The following is a 14,331-nucleotide window of genomic DNA, read 5'->3' as shown; positions in this document are numbered from 1 at the left end:
CTCAGCAGCCGCATTGTTCGGCGTTGGAACGGTGCAGGCCGTGAAGCTGGTCTCTGGATAGTTGCAGGCGACCGCGCAGCAGCTGGGTCGTTGGGCATACGGCGTAGCGTCAGTGTACCATACTTTGGACTGCTGGCGGAGTGTTTTTGTTAGCTGCCGAACTCATGCTTGCCTTCTCTCTGGATGTAGATCCGGGTTCATGTTGCGAGGTAGCGGGGTCGCGTGTATGGCTGCTTGAACAGTTGTCGGTAAGGAGCGATCGTCAGGGGTTAGTAGCGGTATGGTGATCCCCAAACGCGTGAGAAGCGTGCGACCTCCAGGAGATTTCGCTGGACGCTGAATGTGCGCTGTACGCACTGCTTCTGTAATTTCAGCAATCGTATTGTGAGCTCCAAGAGCTGAGAATAACGCCGTGGAAGTGGTGGGAGGGAGTCCAAGGGCCTGCTTATAAGCTTTGCGGAGCAGGGCATCGACTTTCTGTGTCTCCAGCTTTGAGAGTTCAAGGTAGGGCAGCGCGTACGCAAATTTCGCAACTATAAATGTGCGCACCAGTCAGAGAAGTGTCGACTCAGGCATTCCCTGGCGCCGGTTGGCCACCCGGGCAAGCATTCGTCCTACCTGCTGGGAGAAGTGTGACAGGGTCTCAATCGTAGTCGTGTTACGCCCGTTGGCCTGGATGGTCAAACCAAGTATACGGAGTGTAGCCACTCTGGGAATGGGATGCCCTCGGGCTGTATATACTTGGATGAGTTGCGATCCCGAAGGTTGGCGTCGTCCAGGATGTATGGTAAGCAATGCCGATTTTTGTGGCGAGCAGAAGTTTTCCCTGTTGGTCGGTGGACACAGCACGTCAGAAAGACATCAAACAAAACAGTTCGAGCGGACCGGGGTGTCGTCGGTGAGCTTGACTCCGGTGTAGCTGCGCATGGTTTTCTGGCGGCTCGGCCGAGGTGGCAAGTTCCAGGTGGTGGTGGCTAGGGCACGGTTTGGGCTTTTTGCGTGTTTGGCACGGCTCGTGGAGTTTTCTCGCAAATGTCATGCAGCAAACACCCCGTCTCGGGCTGCTGAAGCGAGAACAGTCTCTGCAGAACATCGACTCAAAAAACAAAAAAAAGGGCATATATAACACAAAAAAGGCATTTTTAGGCTCCAAAAAGCCCATATAGTCAAAATAGGCACTGTAGGCACAATAAACTATTTATTGCTTAAAAAGCTCCCCCTCCCTTAGTTCGTGCTTATATGTTAAATAGGCTTGATACCGACTGAAGGAAAAAATAGGCATTTTGCCTAAAGTTCCGGTCTCTAGCTATGATACTCGGGTGCTCACGGTCCACTTCATACGACGGACCCTGGAGCGGAGAAACCGGCGTTTTTCCCATCATTTACACCGCTTCGACCCCTCGTCTCGACCTTTCTTTATTCTGAACCCCGCTTGACGCTGCTTGATGTGCAGAGGTCCGCAGGCGGGCCAGACCACTTGCGGAACAGACGCAAGCAATAAGCAGATGGGTACTCGCGAGCAGGAGTCAACCTTCAACGGCCCCATACGGCAGCAGTACGCCAACGCGCCAACCGCCAGAACTCAAAGTTCAGGTGGCTGGCGGACCGTTAATTTGATTGATTGTAAGATTTAACGCGCCGACGGAACGCAGGCGATGAGGCGCGCCGTAGTGGAAGGCTCGGGAATAATTTTGACCACCTGGGGACCTTTAACGTGCGCCAAAATCTCGTACATACACACGGGCGCTTCTGCTTTTCGCCGTCATCGAAAAGCGGCCGCCGCTGCCGGGAATCGAACCCGCGTCCTCGTGCTCAGCAGCGCAACGCCTTATCCACTGAGCCACCACGGCCGGCGGCGGACCGTTAATTTGAAGTTCTTATCGAGCCGCCGCCAAACTCGAAAACACATACGACGCGGCCCCACGGCCAAGACTGAGCACCGGCTTTCCTCGCCCGCTCAATCTAAGTTTCTATCTTTCACAACACTTTCTTTCTCCCCCACCTTCTCTCTGTATATCAGTGTCTTTCAAAGTCTCTACTCCTTTCTTCGCCGCCTTTTTTCTATCGCTGCCTGGTATCGTTCGTTTCGTTTCACGGCTCTGGAAACGTAGGGGCAAAAAATTGAGTTTTTTTTTAACTTCAGATTTTTGAGAAACGTTCGCAAATTACTTGCGAACGCCCTAAACATAGTACTTTAAATAGGTTCTTAGCCCACTTGTAGCGTGAGACCGTCTACTAGGCCGGCATTTACCCGCACCCCGGTCATAAGACACTTTCGTGCAGTTTCTTGAAAAGGGTTTCCACTGTAGTAGAGTGAACTCCGATAATACGACTTTCAAAAGACCGCAGGAAAGCGTCGTATGACCGGGGTGTCTTACGACAGGAATGCGGATAAATGCCGGCGTAGTAGACGGTCTCACGCGACAAGAAGTGGGATAAGAACTTATTGAAACTACTACATTTAGCGCGTTCTCGCGTGTTTTGCGAACCTTCAGCGGAAATTTCAAGTTCTTAAAAAAAGCAACGCCTATGTTGGGCCCCCTCCTCTCCGTTACATCCGGCTAGTCGGCAAGCCAAACGTCGCGTTCGACCACCAGCCCCCTCCCCCCCCGTACCCCCCTTGCGCGCGCTGGGTAAGGCCGACGTGGTGAAGCAAATTGAGAGGGGAAAAGTGAGTGGGAAACTTCCAAGGCCAAGGTAAAGGCACGATACTGCAAGGCGGAAATGAAAAAAACACCGACATATCCGGACATGGTAAAGACACCCTTTTTAACGGTCCCGTGCCGTCGCTATTGGTTCAAAGTGCTCAACACAGTTGTTTTCGTTTCCCACAAGACCCAGCAACGCGAAAGAGATAAGATGATTCAAACTTAGCGAGTAAACCGTGTTGCGGCCAAAAGTATAGCGCGGTCTTGCTACAATGACTTGCTGCAGCGGCCAGCGAATGACCCAAAATGGCGGTTCCAACGCGCACGTGTCTCCACCCTTGCGGCTACGCGCGTGAATTGAGGCATTCTAGCAAAGAAAGGCGCGGAGTGCCAACGCGGCTTTAAGACATCGATAAGCAGAGAGCAGATATATAGGGTCAGAGCGTCGTGAAAGGAAGTGTAGCGGAAGCCGCCCGGCACCCCAGCGCAAGCGTCTCCGGCGAGACGGGGCTTTTCCTTTCTCTCCGGTCTGCCGCCGGATTGACGACAGTGCACCTTTGTGGAAGATGCGTATTGGCGACGTCGCCGATGGCTTACTACAGGGGGGTCGCCGTCGGTGGAGGGGGGAGGCATAACTTGTCCGGCCGACTCCTGGCATTGGTCCTGGCGCCGTTGCCGTCTGCTCGCTTTGGGGGCCTTTTTCCTCTCTCTTTTGAAGGACGCGGGGGTTCCCCTTTTGGGAGACGCTCTCAGCACACGCATCTTTTGAAAATAAACAGTCTTGTCTTGAAACTGCAAACCACCTCCACGTCTGCATTCTCGCATCCTCCGGTAGCCGACATTCCGGGCTCCTACAGAAGAAACTTGGATCAAGCGGGTGGGAAAGTGGCTGTTCGGTAACGTTCATCTTAAGCGCAGAAAAATACACGGAGACAGAAGACAAGGACAAGCGCTTGCCCTTGTCTTCTGTGCTTCTGTATTCTTCTGCGCCTAAGATGAACGCTATGGAATACCAACTAGCCCGAACGCAACCTTGTTCAGGCTGTTCGGTCATCGCCGTGGGGTTGCGTCGTATGTGTTTTCGCGTTCGTCGGCGGCTCGACGAGAGCCTCAAATTCACGGTCCACCTGCCACCTGAACTTCGACTTCTCGCTGTTGGAGTGTTGGCGTACTGCGGCCGCGTGGGGCCGTCGCAGGTGAACTCCCACTCACGCCTGCTTGCTAGCGTCTTTCAGCAAGTGGTCCTGCCCGCCGGAAGTCCTTTACATATCAAGCAGCGTTAAACGGGGGGTAAGAATAACGAAGGTTGGCACGTGGTGGCGTAGCGGAGTACAAAATAGGAAAAACGCCGGTTTATCCTCGCCAGGGTCCGTCGTATGAAGCGGACCGCATGCACCCGAGCGTCATACCATGGGGGTTTTTAATGCATTGCTTCTATGGGGAGTTTGCCGGGACCGCAGTGATCTGTCGTAAGAAGCGGGTCATCGTGAATCCGTGGGACATATAAGCGGGGTTCCACTGTATATCCACGTGCTTGTGGCACTCCATTTAATCGCTCAGAATCGTTTGGTCTCGTGGCGTAGTGGTGCCCCTCCTGTGTATCAAGCATCCAAACCTAGGTTCAAATCCCGGTACCACTGTTTCTTTTATTTTTCAAAAGTTTGTCATACTTGGAGATTATATTTTTTATAATGCACATGATCTATTCACGACACCTGTGTGCACTATAAATGGGATTTCAGGTAGTTTTATTAGCTTTAGGTCAATTTCAGCTGCTGTTTTTGTATTTTTTTGTGGTTTTCCTCTTTTAGGTCAGTGTCGGCTATTATAGTCGAATTTTTTTAGACACCATGGTTGTTTCCCGTTGGGTCTGTTCACTGTTCCTTTAAATTTGGGGGATCTTGTCTGCTTTAGGTTGGTTTCACCTCCCCGTATAGGTCAGCAAAGGGCTGGCTTAGCTAGCTGCGGTGAGGATTTACATCTTTCTTTCCCCGTCACTTTAGCGGTTAGAAGTATGCAACCTTACCAACTCGCTCGATTTTCGTTACTGCAATATGAAATGGGCAGGGGCACACCGGCTGAGTTGCATAAAGTCCCCACCTGCATTTGTGGCCCTTTTAGCGTGGTCGCAGTGTATCCACTTCTGCAGTGCCCACTCTGTTGCTTATTCTGCCACGAGATGCATGTGGACGGGATACATGTGGATTGTCGTTTCAGTCTCAGGACGAGTGTTTCTGCTCTGAACTAGGAGCGGTTCTCCCTCCCCGTGCTCGCCATGACGAGGGGATCAGTTTGTGCTGCTTTTCCAGGGGGTCTCGCTTTTGTGGAACCTGAGAGAACAGGCTGAACGGTGTCAGTGGCCCCTCGGTGGCTGCACAGCTCTTGAAGGTGGTCGTTGAGTAGGCACGTGTGGGATAACCGCACCAGGGGAGGGTGGGATGTCCATAGTCCAGGTGTTGTCACGCTCAGCACCGACGAGCTCACTGCCAATGTTCACTTGAAGCCTAACACCTGTTGCTGCATGATGGGGAAAACTGTTCTCTCGACAGTCAGCAGCAGGTGTGTGGCTTCCTAAGTACTGTATGAGAACTAGCTGTGCACTGTAGTTGCACCCTTTTGGCTGGATGCCGTCACAAAAGACGGACAGATGTGAGGAAACTTTTGCTCATTACTTACTTTCTTTTTTAGGGACGAAATTCTACTTTTAAGGGGGAACTCTGGTCTTAAAACACTTCTTTTAATTTTTTAGTAGACTTTGTGAAACTTGTCAGTCTTGCTGTTTTTTCCCCACTGATCTCGAATGTGCCATTATTTTTTCAGTTGGTTAATTAGTCCCCAAGATAGAGATAATTTGCCATTTTTGGTCAAACGATAGACAAGACAGTGTTGGTCATAAAACTGTAATCTCTATGCAAATGAAAGTTTGACATTCACCTGGATGCAGCCACAAAGGAAAGCTATACAGCTATATTTATAATTCTCATTACTATGAGCCTTGGTGAGTGCAATAATCAGTGCTTTTGGGTGCACCGCTTGGAACTATTTTTACAGCTCATTAAACTTTGGCGGCACCAGTAGTAAGGAAACATTTTGAGTGCCCATTTAAAACACAGAGTGCGCATTCCAAACTCTGAGACGGCAGAACACATGCAAACAATGCTTGAGGAACTACAATCAGAAAGCATTGCCGGGGGGGGGGGGGGGCGCTAAGGGGGCTGCTATTGGTATTGGGCGCACTATGATTGTTTTAGGTGTACAGGACTTCGCCACGTTGAAATTGTCTTACACGACACTGGCCGATTGGCGTAAGCGAAGTTGTCTTACGTGGCCCTGTTTTTTGAGGAAACCCCGTGTTTCACGAAAAGATTGCTTTCTACAGTAGCAAAAACAAGCCAGGTGCCAGTACCGTCAAAAACCACGCAACGGCGGACAACAGTTTGTGGATGAGTATAGTAGCACCATCTGGGAGGGCTGACGCAAGCAAGGCTGCAGTTCGTTTGAATGCACGCACTCATTGTTGATGATTATAATAAAGAAGCGGTTCACACGGGCACGGGGCACGGGTCTAGCTCGCGCCTCGCGCTCGTGACAGTTGGGTCCGATCAGCACAGCGAACGGGCGACCGGCTGTCTGGCTCCCTTCTTGCGTCGCTATCCGCGACACTTAGGACTTCATTGCTGACGTTGCGAAAACACACGATTTGGCGGGAGAATCAAAATTTTAACCTAGGTTGGTTTATTTCTCAGTGAATACGGCATCATTTGTTGCCGGAAAAGTGTTGGGGGCACTATAAAAGGAGAAATATTTCGAATAAAACAAACTTGTGTGTTGTCTGCATGGCACCTTCAAAGGGCCCCTGAGATGGGGTTTTTGGGTGGTCAATGGTATTAAAGCGCGCAACGGCTATTTATTGAACTACTCCTTCACGTACTAGTCCGACCTGGATATAAGCAATTTTTCAGGCGGGGAAAAACACCAAGAAGCTACAACAAACCTTTTTCGTGTGTGAGTGCGTTGGCACAGCGGCAAATATTTGTGTTATACCCGAGTGCAAAGCAATTATACACCAGGATCGAGGCTCACCTGTTCTTGGTGGAAGGATACAGTGCACGAGCGCCGGAGAAACGACTCACGCGGCGCGAGCGATCAGCGCTCCGTTTCTGGCACAAGAGTGTCATCGGTTTCATTTCTGTTTTATTTGCTGTTGTACCCGAAACGATTATTTGCACTCTCTTCGGTGATTCACTGTTTATAGCATCGCATCACTGTGTTTCTGTTATGAGGCAAAGAGCATGTGCAGCCCGTGGTTGTGGCAACTACAACTCCTGCCAGGGAGTTTCATTTCGTTGCCTCCCGTCAAGTGAAGATCGTGGAAGAATGTGTTTGGATGTGCTCGGCATTCTAAATGAACCGCATTGCCTAGTGTCTTCTGCGCACCTTACTGTTTACCGTGTTACTTGAGACAAGAGTTTCCGTTTGTCGCTGAAAACGAAAGGACTTGTTTGGGCACTCTGTTTCAAGTATTTCAAGTTACCGTATTTCAAGTTACCGGATGGCGTAATGCAAGTAGCGACATCTGTCGAATTGGTATCAAAGGAAACGACACAGAAACTTGTTTCCAAGTACTATTCGCTTACGCTTGAAATATCTGGAATCGCAGGCGCTCTAGATTAGACTCTCACAATGCAATAATACTCTTTTAGAAATACCGTCTTTGAAAATTGCCGTACGCATTTCTGTAGAACTTTTAAAAGAAAGCATGATGTTGCTGCCGCCACCTAGCGGGAACAATTACCACCAAATAATGCGTTAACCAGAAGCCACACCTTCGCTAAATATTTCGGCATGAACTGAGTAAAATATGTTGTAATATTAGAGAGTTATAGCAGATCGGAAAAACGGTTCCGGTACGGTACGCGGTAACCGTTACCGGACCGTACCGGGAAGGCTCGTTTTAAGAGTTATAGCAGGCCGTAACTACCGGATATGCTACCGTGACTAGGAGCGACTTGGGTTGTACGTCGTTTGGCAATTCTTCGTGAGTCTTCGGCGTTTCCTGTGCTGAAATATTAGTTTTCAGTTCTCAAAAGCGCTAAAGGCAGTATTAAGAAAAAAAAATTACACCATCTTCCTGTAGGGGAACCCTGAGTAGTATGCAAAGCAGCCATGGGGTCGATTCAAGTGCCTATTAGTTTTCAGTTCGTCGTTTCCGTTAGGTTGAGGTACGTAGCTACCGTTATATTTACAGTTTTGTTTCCATGGTAACTACCACACTTTTCACTTACCGGAACTACGAAATGGGAAATTGCGTTGAGCCCATGGCTGTTTCGCATACTACTCAGGGTTGCCCTCCGGGAAGATTGTGTATTTTATTAAATGCGACGGAGCTATGTCCCTCCCTTGTCGTTGTTGCGCCGTCCACACCCCCACTGCGCATGCTCGGCTTGCTGAACGCCCGGTGGTGTCTTACCCTTTAATGGCTCTTGGAGCGACAATGTTACCGGTGTCTTCCTGGGCCGGCCCGAGATGAGCCGAGCATGCGCAGTGGGGGTGTGGACGGCGCCACAACAAGGGAGGGACATAGCCCCGACCATGAGATGCTGGAGCGACAGTGTTGCCGGTGTCTTCCTGGGCCGGCACGAGACGAGCACGTTTCCCCTTAAAGGGCTCCTGGAGCGGCAGTGTTGCCGGCGGATGGATGGACGACGGACGACGGAGCGGAGAGCAAGAGATGCTTTGCATCTAAAAAACATCCAACGCCCCCACGGAGATTCGAACTGCGACTGCGTGAGCATGAAGCGGGCATTTTACCTCTACTCCATTTCAATAGATGGCGCCAGCAGGTCAAGCTGGGCTCTCAGTACATACAGCTGGCTGTTTCGTTTTTCGTTGTATTTGAGAGTCCCTCGCACTGTTACCGCCTGTTCCTCACTCGCCGATTTGCAGACGGGCTCATGTTGCGGTTAATACTAGTTATGTAGCCGTATCGTCTTTATTTAACTTAAAAGAAGTTATCGTACATGCTTCGCTCGACGACACAAGTTGGGCCGGGACCATGTTTCGCTTGCTGCTTGAGCTGTCAGAATGGCGCGGATTTCACTTGTTGCAACCCCATTTTTCTTAAACGATCTCATAATTACAATTCGTTCTACTAGGCGTGAGCCAATCGTACGTCTCCCAAACTCTTCCAAAGCGGCCGTCCGCTTTCCAACGACGGACACGGTACGTCTCGGGTACCGTACGGCCAAGTCGCTCCGGTATACGGTAGGCTTCTGCGCATGCGTGGTGGCGTCCGGAGGGTAGACGTTACCGTACCAAAACCGTTTTTCCGATCTGCTATAACTCTCTAATGGCGCAGTAACCAAAATTACCTTACCCAGGACAATTTTAAAGGCGTAAGAGAGCTTTGCGACTTCATGAAAGCATTTGAACCATTTGATGTGGACAAGGCTCAGCACGAGTAGGGGCGGGAATTTTGCTCGCCTGTCTGAAAAAAATTGTCATCTGTCGTACTCCTGAGCGCCATTTAGCTTGAATAACGTATTAAACATCAACTAAGATTGCTCTTATCGGTAGTACCGAGCATTAAGAGCCAACCGCACTGCATTTGTTGTAATCAAGACGTGATGGTACACTTCGCTGGCACGGGGAGCTATGTGTCGATGGTAAAGGGCAGCGACGGCGTCAAGCAACGTTAAAACCACAACTCAATGGCACAACAAACAGGTAGTATGGGTGACAGCGACAAGGGAAAAATTAATACACCGCCGCCATTGCCTCCTGTTGTTGTCGCTCGCTTGTGGGCTGCTTTTGGCTGGCAAAAGGCGAGCGGCAGCGACGGCCCATTGCTGTCGGGCCGTCTCTCTCACCACCCCCGGCGTCTTGTGCAAAAATTGTTTCGCTCGTCCCTGCCACCCATGCTCACGGTTTGCTGTACCCATTGAGTTACGTTTTTTGTGTCGCTCGTCACCTTCGCTGCGTGTGGTTACTTGTTTATGGTATTTGCCGTTTATGGTAACTCTCGTGCATGCACAGTCAATTTACTCCCGACCTCCTGCTCAAGGTCCGTAAGGTCTGAAAAGCCAGCTTTAAAAAACACCAACAAGAAAAGCGTTGTCCCATGTGCGACCAACTTGCTTAAGTAACCATGGTAACGATGGCGCTGTACATAAGTGCGGGTAGAACCACTGCCGTCAAAAATCGCGGACATAGAAGCGAATTCAGGCGGGCAACCAAGAAATGCAAGCTTCGCCTCGGACGACGTCGGTCTTCTACGTCATCGCAAGCCTCCGAGCCAACAAATAGTTCCGTCTCGTCGGGGTAATAACTTTTGTTAGCGTGAGTGAATATGCTTACTATTTTTTGAACATGCCACAAAATAGTAATAGGGAGTGGGTTTCTGACACTAACAAACCCACTTTGATATCCATCTCAGGGGGGCCAGCCAGAAGGGAAGGCCCGTGTATTCCTCAGTTGGCTGACAGGAGTGACGGGGGGCCACCCTTGGTGGGTGCAGATGTGAATTACGAGCAGCTGCCAGGGGGTGGTGCTCAGTCAGGGCGACTGCGGATGGGAAGACCGGCAGGCAGTGTGGTTGCGTGCTGGTACCGGTGGGCAGTATGAGCTCCCCCCCTCCTGTTCGCCCCTGCTTCCCCAGGTGAGGCCCATGTGGTGCAACAACTAAGACAACGTGTCCCTCTCCACCCTTCCGCCCAGGTAACACCTATGTGCGACAGGACCTTGCAGTGCGTGAGCTTGTACTCCAAAATGCTGGAGCTGCCCCCAGGTGAGCGCACCTCCCTTGGCCGGGCTTTGTGTGTGCAGGCAGGGGCTGCGGGCCACCCAACCACCTCTTGCACCCTGGTGACTGTTAACCTTGCGACGGTTAACTCTTGCGACGGTTAACCTTGATGTTACGAACTCGCTACGCTGACAAACCTTTGTGTTCTGCACTTGTTCTGAAAAAATTGCCTGGAGAAATGCAGTAATTTAGCGAACTTCCTCCGCACCGCAAAGTACCGTGGGTGTCCAGTGTGAGTGCGGTGTTGGTTGGGTGCTAGGCCTGCCTCTCGGCGTGTAGTCGCGTGTCTCAACTTCTATCTGCGGTGTCGGTGTCATGGGTGATGAGTTCTGTTGCCACAAAACGAAAAGTTGTGTCTTTTCAAGACGCGTTCGCAATTTTAAATGCTGTCTCCGCCGGCGAGAAATAACGTCGCCGCCCGGTACAGTATCCCACCTAACACCCTCTCAACAACTGTGAGCGCGGAAAAGAGCATCAAGTTCGCGAGAAGGCGCCCTTTCAGCATGAGTTTGTTCCTTAAAATGGGTTTAGGCACCAAAAAGTGTCAAACGTGATACTTAAGTCACGTTTGCGAATACTGGGGTTAGTGACCTTGTTTCTGTGCAGTGCCGTGTAGATCCTAAACTTGTGTGGGAAAGCAGCAGGCGCAAATCACGCACTTTTCTTACCGTGAAATAAATCCTTGAGCGGTGAGTTCACCATCACTGATGTCTAGTATTTTGGTTTCGCTTCTTCATTTACGCGAGCCGTAGCTCAAAACCTGCATGTAACAAAAACCTGCCCGTAACAAAAAACTTAGAAATTTAGTCAACTGTATTATATCCAGGTTTAACAGAATAAAGCAATGAAATGCGTGCAGGAAGTCTGGTGCATTATTACTGCGAACAAGTGGGAGGTGTAATGCTCACTTGACAACGCGGGCAAAGATGACAGTGTAGTGTTCCTTTGCGCTATGTCCTGTAAAGTCAACTGTAAGGTCCTGTAAAGTCGACTCCAATGACGCTCAATAGGTCACATTTAGTTACTCGGTTTCTTGGTTGAGGGGATCGCTCATTGGCTTTGCTGCAAACCTCTTGCAGTTTAACCTCCACCCCCCCCCTTTTTTTTCTTACCACTTGGCAATTTCCAGTAATTCCGTATCATTCTCACTGCCGCACCAAATTGTCCTGAATGCAGGCATAGAAAACAGTTGGTGAGCGCTTTCAATGATACTGTTGTGAATTCGTGGCATGGAAAAAGGGGTTCTCGCTGGTTGTGACATTGGAATCTTGCGGCTGTGCTCTTGCTCCAGTTAGGTTACCCTGATCTCGTTTGGACGGAAATTTGCTGATCACTGGATGGGTCAAATACCGAGGATGCGGCGACTCTCCGCGGGTTTATAAATACCAAATGTCTCCGCCTTTTCATTCTTGAACGTGTCTACGGTTTCCCATCAGGCATACGGGAATTGTGGGCAGACAGCATTACCCAAGCTGTGTTGAGCGACCTTGTCATGTTGTTGATCCGTGCAGGGTTAAAAAATGAGAGAAGCTCACATTAATGTGCAAGACTTGAAGGTAGTGGAGCTCAATGCAACCTTCACGACCATCATGGTGGTCTGAGTCCACGATCGCAGCCGAGTTGGTTCTCCTTCGCTGCCGCAATGACCTTTACATTGTTTCCATAAGTGTGAGCTGACCCGCCGCGATGGCTCATTGGCTAAGGCGTTGCGCTGCTGAGCATGAGGTTGCGGGTTCGATTCCCGGCCGCGGCGGCCGCTTTTCTGATGAAGGCGAAAAGCAAAAATGCCTGTGTGTACGAGATTTCGGCGCACGTTAAAGATTCCCAGGTGGTCAAAATTATTCAGGAGCCGTCCACTACGGCGCGCCTCATCGCCTGCGTTTCGTCGGCGCGTTAAACCCTACAATCATAAGTGTGAGCTTCCTTAATTTTTTTGGAAGTGGTAATTATTGAATGTTACCTTGAAGGGGCGGACACTATGGCGTTGTGGTTCTCGTTCTGAGCAAGTGTTACCGTGATTACATCGAACGCTGGAGTTCTTTTTTTTGGGGTGAGGGGGGGCAAACTTGACTATCTCCCGAAGTGGGTATTGGATTGACAAACGTGCGCCAGGGACGCTGGGCGGTCGTCGCGAGGCACGCACACGCGAGCACCCGGCATTTCCTTGGTTTTTTGAACTGCCGGGTGGTAGCGGTAAGGCCTGCTCTCACGTGCGCACGCTCGACGTTTGCTGAACAACGTCGCAATTAGAAGGCGGGAAGCTTTCAAGTTGGTCACGTTGTGTATCCAATCCAGTCTGTTCAACAGTTTCAGCATGAGTGCCCCGCTCGGCCGTTGGTCCCCCCCCCCCCCTTCCCCTGCAGTCCCGCAGCAGACTGGCCGCCCCTCCGGAGGGGGAACCCTCGAGGGCGAGCTCCTGTGGCTGCTGCTGGTGCCCCTGCTGGTGGCCTCGACCCTGGTGATGGCCGGGGCCGTCTGCTGGGCTCGGCACCGGGCCCGGCTGGCTGCGAGCTCCAAGAAGGCCACCCTGCCGGTCCCCCCGGGCAGCCTTCCACACGGACAGCCACCCGGTAAGTGGACCACCTTGCTTGCACGGGGGGCAGACTTCGCCACAGGCAGGGGTGGTCAACTGCCCTCACGCAGAACAGGAAGCGGGGTGCATTGCGCGTGGCTAACCTATTCCGGCAATGAAAATGTGCGAAGGAAGACGGCATGCGAGCCATTAAAGGGACACTGAAGTGATTTGTAAACATTGCGGGATTACTAGCGCAAATTGTAGTTCGGAGTCCGTAGGCATTGTTTCGACCACTCTGGCCGCGTTTACGCGAATTTATTTAGTAGAAAAATCAATTCGAAAATGTGTCCTCCTCTCTTTACGCTCGCCCATTTTCTGTGGCGTTTTCGTGTGACGTCAGCAGGAGATGAGCTGGAAAATGGCTGCGCTACTGCACGGTTCGCCGACCAGCCGACCTACCGATCGAGTCAGTCGGCCCAGCGTTTCGGCCGCCGGCCGCCGACGGGTCGTCGCTATTCGCTCGCTCAATTGAAACTAAGCCACAACACCTTTGTGAATGAAAGAATGTGCCTTTCCTTACTTTGTTAGTTTGTACACTGTGTCAAACTCAGAGTCCGGGTCGCTCCACACAAGCGCTGCACAAGTGCACATGCGACGCTTCGCTGACTTTACGCTAGTAGGAAAATCTAAGGCCAATTGAAGGCGGGAGAAGAGTCAGCGAAGTCAATATAGGTACTAAGAAAATAAAATCACCTGAAACTTTTACCGTACAGCGCAAAACTAGGGAGCAGGAAGCACTTTTTGCGCTGGGTAAACAAGCACATCGGTCAGCAGCACGACCGCACATCTGCGAACGATTTTCCGTCAAAGAAATGTAATTGCTAGACGTGAGATATTGTGGAAGTTTGGGGGACACTTACTGCAGGAGTGATATACAACAAATAGTCACATAAAGTACTTAAAATGCTTAAAATAAATAAAAGTGTAAACTGGTCATACATTATAAACCTTATATATCCAAACCGCCCAGCGCCGGCTCGTGGTTAGCGGTCTGAGGCGCTGGAATTTGTTTTGAAATTCGCAAGTTCGAATCCCCGAGGGTACATGTATTTTTTTTTTTTTTGGGAAGTTGATCTTTTCGTATGTGGCTGATGTTTTCTGAACTGAGTTCACCATTTTTGGGCCGTAAGGTTCACTGCTCCACGAGCGAGATCGCAGAACGCGCGCATACTGACAATGACGCGCTAGCGAGTTCTCGTTGGCGTGCTGTTGCCACAAGCACCGACTGTTTGCGGGCAGTGGGCCCAGGCCTGAATCAGCACACCCTTGGCCTGGTGCGAACTAGCTTTTTACGAACAGACATGAGT

At 50.7% G+C, this 14,331-nt stretch overlaps 1 protein-coding gene across 1 annotated transcript in view; it reads left to right on the top strand.

Moving 5' to 3' along the window:
- The window catches only part of LOC144151596 (uncharacterized), a 71,179-nt gene that overhangs the window by 44,525 nt on the left and 12,323 nt on the right, over positions 1 to 14,331 (top strand). The window contains exons 9-10 of the mRNA XM_077682705.1: positions 10,365 to 10,434; positions 12,813 to 13,019. Of these exons, the coding sequence (XP_077538831.1) occupies positions 10,365 to 10,434; positions 12,813 to 13,019 (277 nt within the window). The remainder of the gene's footprint in view (positions 1 to 10,364; positions 10,435 to 12,812; positions 13,020 to 14,331) is intronic.

Source organism: Haemaphysalis longicornis, unplaced genomic scaffold, assembly GCF_048455015.1.
Source record: "Haemaphysalis longicornis isolate Haplotype H1 unplaced genomic scaffold, Haemaphysalis longicornis Haplotype H1 scaffold_9, whole genome shotgun sequence".
Classification (NCBI taxonomy): Eukaryota; Metazoa; Arthropoda; class Arachnida; order Ixodida; family Ixodidae; genus Haemaphysalis; species Haemaphysalis longicornis.
The sequence above is the reverse complement of the archived record's forward strand: the minus strand, read 5'-3'. Positions and strand labels throughout refer to the sequence as shown.